The sequence below is a fragment of the Trichomycterus rosablanca genome, chromosome 8, assembly GCF_030014385.1.
Source record: "Trichomycterus rosablanca isolate fTriRos1 chromosome 8, fTriRos1.hap1, whole genome shotgun sequence".
Classification (NCBI taxonomy): Eukaryota; Metazoa; Chordata; class Actinopteri; order Siluriformes; family Trichomycteridae; genus Trichomycterus; species Trichomycterus rosablanca.
This window is the reverse complement of record NC_085995.1, coordinates 8812911-8835011: the sequence shown is the minus strand read 5'-3', so window position 1 is coordinate 8835011 and position 22101 is coordinate 8812911. Positions and strand designations below refer to the sequence as shown.

The 22101-nt window shown below is 37.0% G+C and overlaps 1 protein-coding gene across 1 annotated transcript; it reads right to left on the bottom strand.

The window, feature by feature from the left end:
- Nucleotides 1-18070: 18070 nt before the first annotated feature.
- Nucleotides 18071-22101, bottom strand: zic6 (zic family member 6). Its single transcript, XM_062999817.1, has 2 exons — nucleotides 21141-22101; nucleotides 18071-18774 (listed from the first exon to the last, which is right to left on the bottom strand). The coding sequence occupies exons 1-2, from the start codon at nucleotides 22099-22101 to the stop codon at nucleotides 18191-18193; spliced, it is 1545 nt and encodes a 514-aa protein (XP_062855887.1). The 3' UTR covers nucleotides 18071-18190.

The following is a 22101-nucleotide window of genomic DNA, read 5'->3' as shown; positions in this document are numbered from 1 at the left end:
TAGTTAAAGCCAGATTAGTGCTCCCTCTACAGGTGAAAAAGCACATAATTGTACAACCCAATTCGTGTTCGACACTGTTGCATCATAGTGTCACCACCCCTGACTGGACCTTGAATACTGCTTTATGGCATTCTTATTAAGGCTTAAACACACACACACACACACTCATACCTACCCATTCCCCATTCATTTTGCAGAGATGATGCCACACCCGTGAACTTGAGCTGGGGTGTTTTGTTGCTTCACTGATGATGATGCTGATGATTAAGATGATGACGATATGGGTGCAGAGAAGTAGCCCAGAGTTAACGTTAATGTTAGGTGTTAATGCAAATCTTAGTTAGAAAGACAGAACGTGGAAGAACAGTGATTTTTATTGATAAAACGAGCTCAGCTGATGCTATAGGGTGGCGTGCCTGTCACTTTTACTTAATGGAACAAATTGCATGAGGGTCCAACCAAGAGTGACTTTCATGTCTGGAGCGATTAAGATTAGACTGGTGCAGCGTCTGCCTCTTGGTTGCGCAGAGAGAGAGCCAGCTGGCACCAAGCTGGACGCCAAAAATACTCGCCATTAAGGGATTTAAGGCTGTCCAAGCAAACACAGAGTGAAGTGTTATGGATTGAATATTAGCTTTTTACATTTGGTTTTATGTTGTTATCAAATGTATCTGTGTCCGTTTGTCCGTCTGTACACGTGTAGAACAAATCTATGTCATCCATGTAGAATAACAATGTTCTACTTCATTTAGCTCCCTCAGTTCATCTACCTGACTTGTGTGCTCCTGGTGATGTAGTGTCAGTGAGCAGCTCTGTTTGTTTACTCTACAGTATAAAAGTCTCTTTTTACTCAGCACTTTGTTGCTATAGACACAGCGCGCGTGGATCCTCCCGAGTGTGACATCACCTGCCCACACTTTCACTAAAACGCCATCAAACTAATGCTAACACTAACACTACCGCAGCCCAGAGGGGGCATGGATGGGTAAATATTCTGCACTGGTGAAAAAAAAATCAAGAAATATACACATTTTTGTCTTTTTAGTTTACTTATATTTACGAGTTTTATCCAAAATTATAATATATAATTTTATATTTAAATAATATATAAAAATGTATATAAAAAGTTAGAATGTAGTCATTGCATTACTGTGAGAAAACAAAAAAGAATTAGTGAATAAAGTGAATAAAGTTACCTAAAAAATAGCTGTCTGTCCATCTGTCTTTCTGTCTTTTTATTTATCTGTCTTATTTATTTGTCTTAAGTGTTGTTATTATTATTATTATTATTATTTTCAAACTTAATTAACTTTAATTGTATTTTTTTAATGATTTATTCGATGTTTTACAAGTCTATAACTATCTACCCATCTGTCTGTCTGCCTTCATGTCTGGTTTAAGTGTTTATTATTATTATTATTATTATTAGTAGTAGTAGGAGTAGTAGTAGTAGTAGAAGTATAATAATAATAATAACAATAAAATTAATAAACAATAATAATAATGTTTGCGAAAATTATACTTATTATTGTTGTTATTATTATTATTATTAGTAGTAGTAGTAATAGTAGAAGTAGAATAATAACAATAATAAACACTTGATAATTATTGCAATAATTATATTTACTTTATTATATTTATTATTATTATTGTGTCATACAAGGGTAATTTACTGTATTTATTTTGTTTTTATCATATTTATACTATGCCAGAGTAGATATTTTTACAAATCCATAGCTATCAATCTGTCTGTCTGTATGTTTGTCCTCTTATTGTTATTATTATTATTATTATTATTATTATTGTTCGTAGTAATAGTAGTAGTAATATTGCTCCTGTCGTTATTATTTGTATTATTGTTCTTGTTCTTTTTCTTCTTCTTCTTGTTAGTTTAACTTTGGGTAATAACTTTGGTACAGTCCTGTACCTTCGAGTTATGTTTGTATAATCATCCATTACTTATTACCATTACTTCTTTACACGTTTATGAGCTGCCGGACCATTGTGGCCACTCTCTTTATTTATTTAATACAATTGTATGGCGAACAAAAATAAACACGCGAACAAAACATACGCCTCTTCTTTTTGGTGCCCAAAACTGTGTACCGACACAAAAGGGGTGGGTTTTTCTGCGCCGGAAAGTAAATTCTTTTGAAGTGGAACTAATCATCTAAGGGATGGTTCCCGTTGTCCTAACAACGCAGCTGAAATGGAAGGGGGCCTCTCTTTTTGTTCAATCTATGTTTTCTTTCTTTCATTCAAAACCGAAGATGATAGTAGTTTCATGCCCTGTCCACCCACATTGTCGCCCGAAACCTTTACTTTCTTTTGTCGGTGAGTCTTTAGGCGGAGACGCCGCGCACACGGCGGGTGACTCCTGGACGCGTGACGTCAGCTTGGCGCAACCGCTTCCCGAGCTTTACGCCGCTGATTAGCGTTAAACAGGAGAAAAGCGCACACCACATCTGTCAGACCAAACTTACTGAGGGTGAAGGCAACAACATCTGTTACATCGGAGGCATTAAGACCAGACTTCCACCGTCTGTTTTAGGGCAGATCTTTGTCACCAGATCACCGGTTTCTGGTGTTTTACTTTTCAGTATCATTTAGGCTACTTATAGGTAACTTCAATGCTTTTGAGAACATAACCTACAGTATGGACTGCGCTTGGACCTGATATACACGGTTTAACTTTACAAGCATCAAGAATCATTTTTATTTTAATGCAAGTTAGAGAGAGGACCGGTCACTGGGTCATTATAAAGTTTTTACACAGCAATAAAGGGTGTCCGGTTTGTCCACTTAAAATCTACATTCCCATAAACTAAGCACTGGTGAACTACTTTAAAAATATCTAAACCAAAAAAATCCAAGTTTTTGAGAGGATAGTTGCACAAACTGTGTAACTCTGGCCTCGGTGACCTTTCTGTCAAGAATTCCTATATCTTAATTGCCATTACTAAATCTTTCTCTCTTCAACTACCCTTTTACCTCTCAACGTTATAAAAGCTTGAACCCTCACGGACCGCAGAACAAGCGAAGCATTTTATTGTCACCACGGGGTTGCCCACAGAGTTCAGAAAACAGTCACATGCAAGGAAAAGTAAACCATCATAGCCTCATGAAAAAAGAGCCCTGAAGAAAACAGGACCAACGAAGCCTCAAAGATTTTTGGAGGCCTAATGTTGTGTTTAACAAATGTTGATTAGTATTATTATTCCAACAACAGTGAAAACATCTGTAGTTTCAAATAATTGTATGTGGAAAGTAAAAGAGACTTTTTGTAGACTTTTTCTCTTAGTTTTTGATTGTTTCATAGTTTAATTTTATAGTTTATTGCAACGTAATACAAGTTCTGAAAGAAGCAGGGTGTTTCAGACAAAAAGCGACACCTTTAAATGTAAACATTTGTGGATGGTCATTTTGATGGTAATTATCTTTTTTATGTGTTGGTCCACCCATTTATCTTCCTAAATGTTTGTTTCTCTACCTTAAAAATATTAAAGGACTGTCTGTCTGTCCATGTGTGTGTTTCTAATCAAAAGTGCAGAGTAATACAAAAATCGATCCATCATCAGATGTGAACAGTGCCTTGGGAGAATGTAGATAAGGATACATTAGATAATGCAAAACACAAGTGGATTTTTACTTATTTTACGCTTTAATACTTTAATACACCAAAGTTGCTTTTTGCATTCTGTCTGTCTGTCTGTCTAGTTAAATTTGCTGTGTAGTGCAAAATGTTTCCAGAAAACATGTCATTTTGAATAATACCCTTTATCAGATGTGTGAAGTACTTCAAAAAGCAGTAGGAGGTTAAATAATTAGTCATATCATATAATAATCATTAATGAACCACATTAAACATTTGTAATCTGTTTCTAGATTGATGTATATTGTATTTGGAATTGCACCTGGGTTATAACTCAAAGTTAAATAATTAAATACATGAATAAATAAATAAAGCAATATAAACTTTGTAATATTCTACATATGAAATAATTGACAGCAAAAGAAATTTAGCAATATGTAGCAAGATATACAACAATAAACGTACTGCCACCAGACAAATGTAAACTTTCTACTTTAATTCTATTTTCTTTTTTTTTTCATGTAACATTCATAGTACAGAATTCCAGTTCATGTCTTAGGAAGCTATGAGAAAGAATGACATGATGCATTGTATCAGATAAGATGATAAGATAAGATAAGATAAGATAACACTTTATTGAGCCCGAAGGAAATTGCAGAAGATTCAAAAAAATAACTTCACAACCATCTTATTGAGGGTCTCCTTGTGTAAAATCCTTTATTTTTTTAACTACCTTTATGAATGTGTAAGTTAAGCTGTTTCTCTGGGGTTTAAAAGACAAATATATTTATTGGAGCTGGGATTGCCAGTTCCCATTTGCAGGGTCATGCGGCCATGCAGGATCTTTGTTGTTTTAGTTACTTTAATTCTTGATATCCAACTTTTACCAATGTATTTTAACATGGGGATGCTTTTTTGACTACACATTTTGCCATAGCAGCAGATATGGGCCTGGTGTAGCAGACTTAATTAAAAATGCATGAGCACACTATGCCTCTTAACTAAACTCCATTTATAAGACTGCACATTCGTTTGTACTATTTATTTAGCTAATAATCCCATATATTACAAAAAAAAAAAAAACTCTATAAAACCAAAATGCAAGAAAAGTGAACATGGTATAAAAATTCAAACAGATTTTGAAAATCTAACTAATCTGGAGCAACAAAATAGATCCAGATACAAAAACCAATCATCAAAACGAGAGGCTTAGTTTAGAGGACACTGTAATCACTACAGTAAGTTTATGGTTGATTACAGGTCCTTTCCTCAGTTCAAAAGAGTTACTCTTTGATATTTGACTTCACAGTGACACTTTATTTTCCCATGACCCATATTAATGTGCACACAGTAAGTGCCTCTGCACAGAACCAGATTCGGCAATTCACCTACAGAAATTCACAACTCTTTAAACACTGTTTACAACCTAAGACATATAAAATAACAAGACACTGCTGTCAATTAACTGGGATTTGTTACTCTTTCTAGGAAACAGAGGGTCAGGCATATAAACATACGGAAATCTGAGACATCTGGCATGATTTTAAAGATTGAAACAATACTTAGAGACCAGCTAGCAGTAGCAGGTGAACAGTATGTAGGCAACAGTACCTGGGGCACTAAATTTTAAATGTCATTCTAAATGTATCAGAGCACCGTAACACATATTTTCCCTAGTTATTAAAGGGGAACAGCCATTTTTGTGTATTTTTAATAGCATTCTTGCTGTTTTTGTTGTTGTTTCTTACAAAAATGGTACAAACATTTTAATATCAATTCATGTGAGGGTGCAATCTGAAGTGGTGATGATTTATCAGTACATATACAGTAGGCCAAGTGTTTATCTATGTTAGTAATCATATTGTATATATTTATGTTCAAAGTACACACACATTTTCTTACAAGTACTTACAAGTACAAATTCAAACCTCTGAACTGTATGTATTATTGGTACATACAAATGATATGTTTATTGTGGGTTTTAACACACTACAAGTTATCACCACCAATGATATTGGTACTAGCTCTTGTTGGCAGTTATGGCTTCAAGACCTCTGTAGTAAAATGTAACGGTTTCAAAGATTTTTGCAGCATTGCAGTAAAGTTACAAGCACTTCCTTTGGGAAAACTGTCTTCAGTTCATTAATCAAATCAGTTGATAAAATGTCACGATCATGAAAACACTTTCTTCTTATTTTGTATTTATGCTCAGGTTTGCTTTCTTTTTAAAACATCTATTTGTTTTACATCTATCCATTTGAAGCAAAGCCCCATTCTTACCATCTTACCACAGGATTGCATTACGGATTATTGCTCATTATTTACTGTGTAACTGTTTTTCCTGCTGTCTTTAGAGCATCCGGCAGCTTTGCAAGTGACTGCTGGCTTCTCAATCTGAGATCATGTTGTAATATCTTGCATGTCGCATTTGGGACGTTTATGGAAACCATTTACATTACATTTACATCTTCAGCATTTAGCAGATGCTTTTATAATTAAATACAATTTGAGCAATCGAGTGTTGAGAGTCTTGCTCAGGGCAACTTGGCAGTGGTGGGGCTTGAACCAGCAACCTTCTGATTTTTTTTTTATTTAGGTCAAGTACCCTAACCGCTGAGCTACCTACCACTGCCCACTTTCAAACCAGATGCAATTTGCATGAGAACAGTGTTTAGTACTTTTTTATTTGCAGCATTATTATTGTATTAACAAATATGCTATTGTATGTTGTATTACTATGCATGTTTTGCTTATTAACAGTTTCAATATAGTCACAATGCCTTTCCCCTCCTCCATTAAGTATATTAATGCTTAGAACTGCAGACTTCTTTGTTTATATTTTCATTGTTTTCAGAATTATTCATTTGTACTGGAATATATAAGATTAAACATCATCCCAATGTCAGAGAAATGAAAGTACATTTAAATGCTATTTTTCTCCTATTAAAATAAAGTTAAAAATGGAAGTTTTCTTGACTTATTTTCTTTTTTATTTTGATTGAAACTTTAATTTTTATATTTTTTTATATTTTGTAAGAGAAGATTTGACATTTGTTCTATAATTAAGTGTTTGTTTTAGGTTGAATTCATAATTAATCCCAATCATTCAAGGTATAAGACCCTTAAAGGATACTATAAAAGTGATGTGCAATAAAATAAAATAATAACACTATTGAAAGTGCAGCCTAAAGCTAATACGTCCTCCTTTGCAGCAGACAGATTATGCGATGATGTACAGAGGATGTGCAATCACAAATGGCACAATCGATGAAATATTGATGTGTGTAAGAGACCTTAAAAAGACAATGATAGACATGTGACTGCACATTGGCAGCCTATAATCTTACTGCAGGGCTTGGCTGCTATTCCTGCAGCTACTCCTGGAAAAAAAATGGGCACAGGCAGCACGTTGGGCTTCAGGATCTGGACTAGTAGTAATAAAATAACCCAATTCCATAAGGTAATTGTTTAGGATGAAATAAGATGTTTTGTTTATATTTGGGAAATAGTGAAATGCATTTGGCTGTTTTAGTCAGTATTAAAACAGAGGTACACATCAATTGCAAATAATGAAAGAGCATCCAATTGCATTTATGAGCCAGGCATTAAAATACAGTGCTGCCTCACACACCACAGATCTAATATGTAGGTCAATGGGATTCAATGGGATCCAAAAATACCCAAAGTGTGTGTGAGAGAGAATAAAATCAGAACGGTAAATAAAACACAGTAAAATATGCAGTACTTTCTAAAGATCTGAAGAAGCTAGTTACTTATTAAGGAATTATTCGGGGGGAATAATGGCACAGAAGATTAATTAGCACAGTTCAGTTTAACTGATTAAAATGAAATATGCTCAGACTTGAACAGGCATAATTAAACCCAAACCTTAGCTTCATAAGAGAAGAAAACTTTGTTTAAAAATTACAGAATGATCACATTTTTAAAATGTAGTGATATGATTATATTGTATATTACCACATGAATTTAATCATCAACAAAGCTTTGACCTGTAGATGACTAATTAGCTCAACAAACTACAGTGATGTAAATACATATTTAAAAACACAAAGACCGTTTTCGTGTCCCCCTATAAGTGCACTGTCTGTGTTTGAAAATGCACATTCATCTTAACCCTCCTTTATTTGATCTGAGCTCCTCCCACAAGAACCTACTCCTCCAATCAGAATGGGAGACTATAGTGGCCCTATATCTGTCAAGCCAACAATGATGTTTCTTTCTTTTTTCAAATTTTTTCATGAGACATGACTTTCTTTTATTCTTCCCTTAGCCAAGTGAAAAAATTGAGCCTTCCTCAGTCATGCAGGAAAATTGCATAACTCTGTCACTTGCATAACAGTGAAAATAATATGTTCACATTCATTACAGCTGTAATGCAGGATTATGTAAATCCAGAAAAGATTGGGTTGATTTAAAGGTGGAAGCACAGAATATTTCAGCTTTTTTTCTTTCAGAACTGGGCAAAAGAACTTCAAAGAAACAAATTCTGTTCTTTCACGCACATGGATTAAATTCTGCTGAGACACTGCATGATTAGGGCAGCATGGTGGTACAGTCGGTACTGTGGGTGCTTCATAGCAACGTGGACCCTGGAGACCTACATGTTTCTGTAAGGTGTTTTGCATTCTTCCTTTGTGAGGTACCAGGTACTGTGTGGATTGGCTTCTCCAATGTACCCAGGTGTGAGTATTCGCATGCACGTGTGGTGCATTCCTACTCCTAATCTGAGGGGTGAGCTTGAGGAGCATCTTGTTTGCATAAACAATAGTTGCACATTTTAAATATTCAACACCCTTAAAAATAAATAAGGACATATGGAGTATTTTAGAGCAGACGAAAATTTTGTTAATACTGCCATGTCACAATTATTCAATCCCTACATAATATAGTTAATCCTAAAACCTACTGCTAGTCCGTTTGATCTAAAGTTAGGTTACAACATGATAAAACCATTGAGAACTCAATTATAACTCTTAATTTTGCTTTAAAACGATCCACAGATTCAGTGTTCAAGGTGTGTTATAACCATGGTAAAGAAGCTGCTAAGATGCTGTAACATAAAGTGCACCAATGGGTATAAGAATATGTCCAAGACCTTAAGCATTCCTAGAGGCACCATTGTCTGGAAGTTCCAAAGCAAACCTGTGGCTGCTGAAGAAAGCTCAAAATTTCACCCAGAGACCAGAGATAGTCTCATCAAAACAGAGAAGAAAAGACTCCATGATGCCAGACTCCATGATGCATGCTACTAGTCCAGGAAATAAATATGGATAAACATGGATATGAAGTGATGAATTAAAACTTGGTGTCAGAAGCTTGTTGGTATTTATCAAAATTGCTTATTAGAGGTTATCAAGGCAAAAGGATGTTCAGCCTGAGGCTGGGGGTTGAATAATACTGCACTAGTCAAGTGAACTAGATAATCTTTATTTAAACTAAAGATTATGTTATGTTCTTAAAATTACTTGTATGTATTAATAAATATTTTTTCTCTGTTTACTGAGACATCTTGTTGTAGATTATTATTACATTCTATACACATCAACAGAAAGCTTTTTAAGGCGAGGGGTGTTGGATATTTCCAACAACAACTGTATTTAATTTGTAGTGAAAGTTATACAGGGTACTTAACTTTAGTAAATATCAGTTGAGACAGTGGATTATGCATTACATTAGATTACATATATTTTAAACAGGAGGTTAAATATTGAACTTGTTGCCTGTTGGCAAGATTTATTTTTCTATCCCAGACTTACCCAGCATTGCTGATTTGATTACAGACAGTATACTCTAAAACATTCTATATTACTGTGTCACTGCCTCCAGTCATTGTTTGTCAGGAGCTGTGTTCTGTGTCGGCACGAGTTTCCTCACACCTTTCAAAAATACACCACTGAGGGGATTGGCTACACTAAATTAACCCTATGTTTGACTGAGTTTGGGGGTGAGTCTGTGATGCCTTATGGTAGATTGGCCAGGGTATATCTCTACAATGCGGGGATTCTCCAGACTAGCCATGACCCTGGCTGTGACTAACCTTTTTTCAGAGTAAGACAATAGCTTTGAGTTTATGCCTCACACCAGCTGTTTTTGATTACTTTAAAATGATACAAACACATTTACATATGAGGTGTATTACCTATGAGATGTATCTCAAAGGCACCAAACATATCTTGGAGCTTAGTCAAACATAAAGTAATTAAATATAAAACTACAACCACACTGACTAGGTCAAACCCTTCCTTTAAGCATAGTAAATGAACTAAAAAAAGCATTAATTTGCTAAAGATTGCTTAAGGTAATGGATCAACCATGAACATGTTGCACCAAACAGGTCTTTAGTTGCATAATAGAATTATAATGGAAGGTGTATTACGTGGAAGAAAGACTCTTTGAAGAAGTAGTGGAGAGTCTTGTGATCTGAGAAGACTAGGAACTATATGTGGCATGAATTTAACAAGGCATATAACCCAGGTAGCAACACCACCTCTGTACAATATGCTAGGTTGCAACATTATGGGGATAGTTTTTCAGAAACAGGCAATCCAATCGAGATTAAGTGAGAAATGAATGGTACACAGTACAAAGATTACAGATTAAAAACAGATTAAACTGGAAATGACGTTTGAATGGCGGGAGAATGACCCAAAGTGTGCCATGGCTAAAACGTGAATTATCTGTAAGGTCTACTGAATATAATAGATTGCAAAGATTACTCAACCAAGAACTAAGCAAGTAGGATGAATAAAATGTAATTGTTGACATTTTATTTTGGTAAATTAATATAAAACCAAACCATAGACCAAATTAAATTTGTACCAACTACTATTTTCATAGCCTTCAAGACACATGTCTTTACAGAGAGCATGCTCAAACTGTAATTGAAATACCCTAGAAAGAATTTCAGACCTTTGCTTAACCCCGTCAGCATACTTAATCCACAAAAGTATCCATCAATGTACAGTTTGGCCCCAAGCCATGAGTGTAATACGTAAAGGTTAACAGCAAGATCATTACAGCTAGGCTCACTTTCTAGAAGACTGAAGACCAGCAACTCACACACAGCTGCATCAGTAGTATAAAAGACGATGTCAAGTATACACTGAGTCAGTCGTTGCAGTCATACAGATACGAGGGCTATTTTAAAAGCGTTAAGGGTGACATTCAGAGGACTGATGGACTTCAATAAAGAAAATAATTAGATGCCATCTTTCTTTTAGTTTTTTACTGCCACAGGTTTAATCACATGCCCCCCTTGTGATGTATACTGCTGCAGATCTAATTAAACACCCATACATACATGGTACTTCAAGTTATTGTGATTATCATAATACAACATAGTCATAAAAGATTGTGTGACAGCCTTAAGTATTTCTGGGATCCCAGACCTTTCTAAATAACTTAAAATGATGTACCATTAATATGTTAAAGTCATTTCCCTTAAATGTTGGCACTGTTAGAAAACACAGGATAAAGAAATAACCAGATGATGCTATGAGTCTGTTAGTCAAAGAGCAGATTACTTGACTTGAGTGCATCCAACCCTTCTCTTTTTAACATGTTTAGCTGGCTTTTACCACACTTGAGGTCTGCCAGCATGCCCTTGCCAAGCAGAGGACATAGAGCTGTTCTCTAATGTAAATGATCTGAAGGTACGATCATAGGAAAGGACTGCTGCTGTTGATCACTCATCTTAAAGCACGACATGGATAAATCTACTCTTTTTTAAACATGCATTGAAGTGTAATACTGTGTAAATATAATGGTAGGAAAACAATCAGGCCCTAAAATAAACAAGAATCCATTTACGTATACTGTTTTACTTTTTTATTTTGAATAGGATAGAAAAGGTAACATAAATTATATGGAAATAGCAGCATCTGATAAAAGTTGTGTAGGCTTAGTACATGCAAAACAATACTGGCTTAAATCCTGTCTGACTTGCAGTGATCATTTGCTTTGGGGCGGCATGTAAAGCATTAAGACATCTGTTCATACTTCCTTAGTTAAATAGTGCTCCAGTGTTTCCTATGCACTGAGTCACAAAGTTACAACTTGGGTCATTGGCTGGTGGGAAAATGTGTCTATATATCAAATCATCGTGTTTACCCTTTTGCCTAGTGTCAAATACACTAACCTGTAAGTTGATACCTTTAAAATATCAATAAGCTAGGGCAAAGCCACCTTGCAAAAGACAGGGTATGTTTTAATAGCTGGACTGAATGTTAAGCAAGTAATTAGGCTGCTATTTAATAACCCGATCCTGGCTGAGCCAGTGACTGGCACCACCACTGACACATAAAACTGGCCAATAGATGAAGATGAAAGAGAATCTTAGCAATACTTGGCTCAGGAATGAAAATCAGTTTTTGATTTACATTTTGACCCTAAAATTGATACTGCAATGCTTATACCTTACAAATTACTTTCGTAATATATATGAGACAAACCACCTCACATAAATTACATGGCTTTAAATTGACAAGCTGCAGTTCACACTACTGTTTTCAATTATGTGGATAGGCTCATTATAGTCTCACCTCTAAAATCAATTTAGCTTCATGGCTACCATCATTTAGCATCAAACGTGTGTGCATGACAAGAACTTCAAGCAGAATGTGGTGTATTGAATTTTTTTTTTTTTGAAAGGACATGTACACATATATTTATGTGTGTGTGTGTGTGTGTGCGTGTGTGTGTCTGTGTACACTAAAGTAATGCTAAAAAATGAGAGAGCAAGACAAGCTTCAGGGAGCAGTACTTTAAAAAGCAGGGATGTGGCTCTGAAGCTCTACCTGCCACAGGACTACACTGAATATGCACGGAGATTAAGGGGCCAGTGTAAGAGATGGGAGGACGAGTAGCCAGAGGTGCAGAACATCTGATGACAGAAGGGAATGGGGAGTTCTGCTGGAAGAGAGTTGGGTCAGTCAAAGATTAAAAAAAAAAAGCTTCAGCCAGAGAGCATCAGCACCGCTGGCTTGACCTGGGGACACTGGAAAGAGGCAGGATTCCAATTAAAATAGCACCCCATCAGCCTACATGGCTGCCACCCCCACACCACACTGGCGTGAGCTTACGCCGCTTCTGTGGGATGAGCTTTTTTAGAGCAGTGCTAAAGCGGATGACATGATTTCATAATGCCACTTGCACTGTGGTCATCAGTGTTGATATAGCATTGCCAGAGGAACACTAAACGCATATTACAGCGAGTAGGATAGAGGTACGATGAACATGCACGGTAGTATACTGTTGCTAGGCAGAAAATATATTGTTGAGTAATCAAAGCTCAGAATTTAAGGTTTATTAGCAGTTGCATAAAAATGAATAAGCCCTGGGTGTGGATAGGTGAGTATATTGCATTTTACAGTCATATTAGGAAGATATTCTAAGGGAATTTACACCAACACCTATCTAATGATAAGTATAAAGCTGTAAGGCGTACAGATAAGAGCCTGCACATCCACAAACAGTCAAAAGGAGAGGGAGAATATACAGTGTATCACAAAAGTGAGTACACCCCTCACATTTCTGCAAATATTTCATTATATCTTTTCATGGGACAACACTATAGAAATAAAACTTGGATATAACTTAGAGTAGTCAGTGTACAACTTGTATAGCAGTGTAGATTTACTGTCTTCTGAAAATAACTCAACACACAGCCATTAATGTCTAAATGGCTGGCAACATAAGTGAGTACACCCCACAGTGAACATGTCCAAATTGTGCCCAAAGTGTCAATATTTTGTGTGACCACCATTATTATCCAGCACTGCCTTAACCCTCCTGGGCATGGAATTCACCAGAGCTGCACAGGTTGCTACTGGAATCCTCTTCCACTCCTCCATGATGACATCACGGAGCTGGTGGATGTTAGACACCTTGAACTCCTCCACCTTCCACTTGAGGATGTGCCACAGGTGCTCAATTGGGTTTAGTCCATCACCTTTACCTTCAGCTTCCTCAGCAAGGCAGTTGTCATCTTGGAGGTTGTGTTTGGGGTCGTTATCCTGTTGGAAAACTGTAATGAGGCCCAGTTTTCGAAGGGAGGGGATCATGCTCTGTTTCAGAATGTCACAGTACATGTTGGAATTCATGTTTCCCTCAATGAACTGCAGCTCCCCAGTGCCAGCAGCACTCATGCAGCCCAAGACCATGATGCTACCACCACCATGCTTGACTGTAGGCAAGATACAGTTGTCTTGGTACTTCTCACCAGGGCGCTGCCACACATGCTGGACACCATCTGAGCCAAACAAGTTTATCTTGGTCTCGTCAGACCACAGGGCATTCCAGTAATCCATGTTCTTGGACTGCTTGTCTTCAGCAAACTGTTTGCGGGCTTTCTTGTGCGTCAGCTTCCTTCTGGGATGACGACCATGCAGACCGAGTTGATGCAGTGTGCGGCGTATGGTCTGAGTACTGACAGGCTGACCTCCCACGTCTTCAACCTCTGCAGCAATGCTGGCAGCACTCATGTGTCTATTTTTTAAAGCCAACCTCTGGATATGACGCCGAACACATGGACTCAACTTCTTTGGTCGACCCTGGCGAAGCCTGTTCCGAGTGGAACCTGTCCTGGAAAACCGCTGTATGACCTTGGCCACCATGCTGTAGCTCAGTTTCAGGGTGTTAGCAATCTTCTTATAGCCCAGGTCATCTTTGTGGAGAGCAACAATTCTATTTCTCACATCCTCAGAGAGTTCTTTGCCATGAGGTGCCATGTTGAATATCCAGTGGCCAGTATGAGAGAATTGTACCCAAAACACCAAATTTAACAGCCCTGCTCCCCATTTACACCTGGGACCTTGACACATGACACCAGGGAGGGACAACGACACATTTGGGCACAATTTGGACATGTTCACTGTGGGGTGTACTCACTTATGTTGCCAGCTATTTAGACATTAATGGCTGTGTGTTGAGTTATTTTCAGAAGACAGTAAATCTACACTGCTATACAAGCTGTACACTGACTACTCTAAGTTATATCCAAGTTTCATGTCTATAGTGTTGTCCCATGAAAAAATATAATGAAATATTTGCAGAAATGTGAGGGGTGTACTCACTTTTGTGATACACTGTATATCCAGGGTAATGTGTCATGCAGCAATACTAATCCCTGTGGGCAACTTCAAAAAGTAGATGCATAAAGTAACTGAAAAAACATATGCAGAAATCCAGGACTTCAACCATGCAGTCCTTAAACAAAGCATATCATTTTACTAGAGTAATCTAAATGACCCGCGTTAATGTTTTTATTACGGCTTGTGCAGAAGAGCATTTTTTTCTTTTTAAAGATATACTAAAATATGATGTACACTAAGATACTGCAATGTAAAAGGTTATAACAGGACATTCTTACTTTAAAGGTAAAAACAATGGAACTTGAATTATTATTTGTTTAAGTCATCGCACCCAGGTATTAAAGAAAAAAAATTACATTTTAATTCCCTTGACCTCACAACCATTAAACAGCCAGTAGTTTATACTGAGGCTTACAGTGATCGGAAAGTCAGATCATATCATTATTAAATATTTGAAATCATATACAGAAGAAAATTTCAAAATATACAGGGTCTGCAGATGCACACCATAAGCTATAAGTATGCTATAAATCACTCCTGGTTTTAGTCAAACAAACAAGAACTTTTGCATGCCGGTTATGTTTGACTAAACCAATAGAAATGTACATTCATATGTCCCTAATTAGTTTTTCTCTGAAGTTTAGAGCTACTACCTTTGAGATTTTAGGGTTGAATGCAGTATGCATGTTGATATTCTGGAGTAAGTAGTGCTGTGCCAAAAACACACAGGCCTAGACATGCGGTTTTATGTAGGAAGTATCCACACTCATAAAGAAGTAAGTATCAGATTTAGGATGTTTAGCGATGTTTTATTGTGTAAATGCACAAAGACAAGTAGACTTGTAACTAAATGATAAGGCTACATTGTTTGTTTGTAAATAGCTAGTATGGGCCATGCTGTTTTGTTTCAATCATACAACTTTTTTTGGAACATTCATGCCGAAGCCCTGTATCACTGTTCTATCAGTTTGATGATTAAAGATATATTAAATATGTTGAATCATGCCTTTATTACAACAACAGTGCACATTCCCCCTTAGCTGAACAAACATGCCTGTGTATCATTCAGTAACAGGACTTTTTGCCACATGTAAGCTATTACTCTATGTTCTGAGGGCCAAATCTGAGGACTTTGCTTCCAAATTTCAAAACAAACTGCTCATAAAGATTCACAACATGTTTTAGGTTAATCTAAGCATTTTTGCCACTTGACACATCAACACAAATAAGTGCATCAACCAATTCCAGACAAACATAATTTAATATATTTTATGAGCCATGCCTGAGTAATCTTTTTAATTTTGCAAAAAAAAGCAGTTTACATAAAAACCTGGTGTTCCAAATAGATGTGAAAAAGTAGCATAACTCATTTATAAAGTGGTTTTGCTTTTATCAGTCGCTTACTTAAGTACAGTGTCATTTTGGAGGTACCCAACCCAAGGCACTATCATTGACAACAGAAACTATGAAAAAATGCACCAGCACAAGCAGAAACCAGCATGTAAAATGTTAAATGTCTATCCTTTCACAAACCACACAGACAAGTGCAGTAACAACAAAATATCTGAAAAGCTAAAATAAGCAGAGCATTACCCACTCTTGCTACCACTCGTCCACACACAGTGAGTGAAACATTTACTGCAAAATATGTATTTAACAAAGTAGTAAAATGCAGACAAAACAACTTTACAAAGACTCACCCCCACTGGTGTAGTCATACTGGGCTACTTCCCCAACAAATGGATCAGTTATAAAACCATATGTCAGAAGTTTCCAAACTCATTCTTTATCTTCACTGAAAGTTAACAGGAAAGCACTGTTCCTACCAAATGATACAATAAATCACAGACACGTGACTTAAGTTTGTACAAGAACAGATTACTTGAAACAGTTATGATGACAATAAAGTGCTGAAAGGGATGAACATTTGATTAATTACTTAATGAGTTAAGCATGGTCTATTAAAACAGCTCCCACCAAGCTATAATGTTATCATTTATTATCAGCCTACGTTTTTGTAACAGCACAGTTATGGGCATGTTATTAGCCATAATAAAGATAGGGTAATTTATATGGATTTTTTAATCACCAACTACATACAGTAATGATATTAGAGAAGTCACAGAAACAGGCATTTTTAGAGCAATATACGAGTTCAGGGCATTGATAAACTAAAACATCGACATGATGTGACTGGGATTGGTAAAATAAAATGGAAAGATCAGTAAGTCAGCATTTATTATTTTTATCATCATTATTATTATTATTTTTATACTGAGTTGCGTAACCAAACACATTCGGACCTTTATCATCAGGAACTCAATTTACCGATCATCTATACAATAAAGAAATAATGAAGAAAGGTTTACTAACATTTTATTTTAGTAAGATCGCGAGTAACTGGTTTAAACTTCACTGTCATATGTCTGGATGGAATAATACACGATTTGATAGCCTACACTTTGAAAAGTATTGTTCAGCCGTTTTTTAATTTAATTTAATTACACCCATCATGTTCAAAATGTTCAGAGACCTTTAATGAAATCTTGAATGCATAATTAACTGTACAGCATATACAGCAAAATTTAATTTAAACATTTAATTTCCTGTGAGAAACTTGCCCAGCAGTATACAGCTTTATTTCACATCATTAGAAAGAAGTAAAGCACATTTACAAAAAGTATTGCAGAAACTTTGCGTGGGACTTATATGAACATAAATTAAAACACATTATCCAGAAAAGAAATCTAAACTTCCCTTACCACGGATTAACGATAATAAAGCAAATAATATGCATCTTGGAAATATTGTGTGTACACTAGCATCACTGGCATAGGGTGGTTTAACAACCGACCAAAGGTGAGTCAGGCTTTATTTTACTTTGCATTTCAATATATCATTTATATATATGGGAGGCAATACGAATACATTCTATTTCAAGTAATATTTTTTGTCAAATTTCAGTATGAATCAGAGGGAAAAAATACATTGGCTGTTTGCATGTTCTTATACTAATCTAGTAATGCTTTAAAACAAGGCAGTGTGGATTTGTGTTCATTTGTGTTCAGATAACAATGAATGACTGTTGGTAATCATCATAAAACAACAGTAACGTGTTTAACCGACGCATTAAGACGACCAGATCTGCTTGACTTTTTTTATAAGTGGATTTATGTATCCCATAGCTTTAACATCATAGTTGTCCTGGATAACCACCGAGTGCTGATGTGTGCTATTCTTTAGAAAGGGGTGTGTTCATTCACCTAATGACTTTTACCAACAAACCAAAACTCACCAAACACAAGAACACATGAAACGCTCTCAACAACAAACTATTCATCTATATTCGATATTTAAGAGACACGATTTTCAAGCTTGATAGCAAAATGGTTTCATACATTTAAACTCCGGGTCTAAATCACATAACCTGTCCAAATTCCACTTGTCTGCTTTTCTTGTACAGCCATCCTGACCATTATTACCACTGTTAATCATTATTACCCTGCTTGGACGAAAAAGTCTCTGCGCCACCATGGCACGTGTACCAGCCATTTACAATACTTTTTTGGAATGGTGAGTTTGATCCAAAAGTTCTGTGACTGGGGGCAAAAGTGGGACTCGTTTGGCTATACGTGTACTGGCCCGTTTCGCCTCTGTAACTGCTCCGGTGTAGCAACATAGGATCCAAAAATGACTGCGGCCTGTGCGCCGTGTAGTCCAGACTGCTGTCAAATGTGTGATGAAAGCGTGACCTTACAGTCTCGGGGGAGTCCTGTGATGGGGCAGGAGGCAAAGGCCGCGTCACCGCTACAGGGGATGATGGGACTGGCTCTCCCGCCAACTCAGGAGACCCGTGCTCGCCATCCTCGCCCGGTTTAGCCGCGTAAGCCTTGCAATGGAGCTTCATGTGTTTGCGCAGCGAGCTCGGGTGGGTGTAACATTTTTCACAGCCTCTGACCTTGCACATGTACGGCTTGTCGCTCGAGTGGACGTGCGAATGCTTCTTCCGATCGCTGCTGTTGGCGAACCGCCGGTTGCAGCCTTCATATTCGCATTTGAACGGTTTCTCACCTAAAAGAGGAAAAATGAACGGCGCATTATGGGTCAAGTTGTGGCCCTTCATGCTTCAAAATTCTATTGTTACATACTGTAAGTAGGCCACATGCAACTGGGCCATCAATTGAATAAACTGATAGGCCTGGTCAAACACTGTTCAGTCTTTAAGTCGCAGAAAGTCATTATTTAAGTTCCAAATCATAATGCTTAAAACCAGGCAAAAGCACATTGCAGAAGCATATTACAAAGCTGAAATAGCAACACTACATTACATCTGTCTTCATTTGTGCCAGAAGTTATAGTGTTCATTGAGTTTAAGCGATTTAGAAATAATAAAAAATGCACACTTTTAATTATTGTAATTATATATTGTTTTACAGAACTGGGTTTGCTTAAATATCATTCCATGCTGAAAAATATATAAGAAATAAGAAAAACTAGCCTAGACTTTGTGTAAATAAAGTGGAGATGAGTTTTAGAGCTGTAATTTAAACTATATAAAGTTTTATGTGTTAATGTTATCACATCTAAAACAACATGAATTGCAATTAAATTATATAAAACACGACAGTTATACAGTTGTCATAAAACTACTTTTGTGTGAGTAATATAGGGCGAATTTCGAAGGTCAGAGCTCTTACGTAGTCTGCATTGATACCTGTGTGTGTGTGTGTGTGTGTGTGTGTGTGTTTTTGTGGGCAAAGTTATGCGTGTTATGGAAGTGTATCGCGTTTAAAGATCATTTCAGAACTAAGACTAAATTTTACTGAATAGTATACTGTATAAATGTCTTAATTTATCTTAAATTAAGTTTCATCTAGCACAACAATTAAATAAGGGCCCGAAACTAAAATATGAACAGACATTAAATATGAAACACAACTTTTAATTTGAAAATTATTTTAGTACAAGATTACTTGTATGGGCACTAATTATTCTTTTTGTTTTATTAGTCTCCAAAAAGGTTATGTCAACATTGGCAATTTCAGCTCACTTTAATAGTCTATTAGGCTATACAGGGCCATCAGGTACAACTGTAGGTTATACCTTCATTTCTAGCTAATTTCCTATTAAATGTACAAAGCCATTGCACTCTTCAATCTAAAATCTTGATTTAAGATTGTATCTAATTTCTAGGTTAACTTGAACCCACTCTACAGAAAAACAACGATTTCGTCATACGACACAATACAATACGAATTTTAGACGATTTTTATTAAGCTGATTTTTTTTACTAAGTGAAAATATGACAATAATGAAATATACCATAAAACTCTGATCATTTTACTTTAGTTTAGATCTATATGTTTGTCTTCTTTTAATTATTAGAATATGAATGTTTTGGGGACAAACCTCTATCAACCCACCACTATAAGACTAAGTACCTTATAACTGTCAAAGGTTTTTAATTTACAGTTAATTACCATAATAAATATAAAAGCATGTAAACTCTGAATACTATCAACAAGGTGGAATCAGTTCATCTGGACACGTTACACAAGTTGTCATCTTGTGTCCAGATAAACTGATTCCACCTTGTGGATTTGTGTACCTGGATTATTGAGCATTGAGACTCTTAACAACTACGTTTAGACTGTTTACTGTACAGGTAGGTTCTGAACCAACTGCAGATGTAAAACTATAGAATGTATTTGACGTCATTTCTACATGAAATCGAATTGCCCTGTAAGCTGGATGGATGCAGCGCGCGCCAGAGAGCGCATTTACTCCTGCCGGGGCTTCAGCTGGGCACCGCGTCATAGCCACGTCACAGCTCTCCGGTGTCCCGGCTTTTATTTATTTAATTCCCTGCCTGAATGAGGGCACCCAAACAACTGGCATTGACAACTTACTTTTAACCACAGCAGTGCTCTGCACTGCCAAACGTTAAACTTAATGCGTTATTTTACTTACTAGGTTTTAACATATATGTTTTTTTTAATCCGAAGCTAAAGCACATTTATGTAAATGCAACAAGTCTTGAAGTTACTGTCATAAAAGAACAGCTCCACGTTTGGGGTTATAAACTAAATAAAGCATTTTTCAGAGTTGCTTATTAATAATGTTCAATATTAGGCATGTTACATATTAAATAACACGTTTATTGACAAAACACACAACTTTCTTTATTTTATGTATCAATAAAATTACACATCTCAGAAATTTAATGAAAACAGGCGACAGACGCTTTTCTTGCATGCTTTTTTAAAACCATTTTGTACGTATATCAGCAATGCAAGGCTATTTGTGGCTACACCAAATACAAATACATGTAAATGAAGCGTATAACATGTTAAATGCATGTGTTATTGTATGCTATATTGTTATTACTATTGTTATTACTATTACTACTATTATTGTTATGATTATTATTTACTGACCTGTGTGGGTTCTCTTGTGAATCTTGAGGTTTTCTGATCTGGCGAAAACCTTTTCACATCCATGAAAGGGGCAAGGAAATGGCTTTTCCCCTGTGTGCACTCTGACGTGGTTGACCAGCTTGTATTTGGCTTTGAATGGCTTTCTGTCCCTGGGACAGTTTTCCCAGTGGCACATGTACTCGGACTGCTCAGGTCCTCCGACGTGTTCGATTGTCACATGAGTGACAAGTTCATACATGGTTCCAAAAGTCCTGGAACATGGCGACTTGCCAACGTCTCCTTGGCTATCGCTCCACTTACATACCAAGTCGTGCGTCAAGGTCTGTCTGGAGCACCTGAGGAATGCATCACTCCCTCCTCGTTGCATGGCCATGTTCAAGGGCTTATAGAGCCCCAAAAACTGAGTAACAAGTTGCTGGCTGTTTGCCCGAGGGCTGCTGTGGGATTGCCCATACGAATGCGCCCTTGAGAGAAGATCTCCTGAAAGACCTAACATCATCTGGCCACTCAGGTCTCTGCTGGCATCCATGGAGCCGTGGGCCTGCTCTGGATACGTTGTGAAGAATGCGTGGCTACGGCTATCCCTGTAGCCGTGGAGGTCACGATATCTTCCAATAGTGCCATGTTGGTTAGGTCTCGGTGCAAACTGATCGGTGACTGGTGGCATGCCTGCTCCTGCCAGGTTTGTTCCAATGATAATGCCCCTAGGGTTGGCGTCTAAGCGGTGACTGTTGTATCCTGTGTCCGGAAAGTGGGGCAAAGAGTGGTCAACATATGCAGTGGCCCTCGTCTCAGGATAGTCTCGTAAATTGTGCGAGGGACACAGTTTTAAAGAAGGGCCAGTGGGGTGCCCCATGTGCTCCCCTGCCAAAGGTGGCAGCACCACACTGGGTTCGGTATTGCTCTCCCCAGGGTTGACGCAAGACAGAGGGCAGCCACCAAACCTCGAAAGACTTGTCAT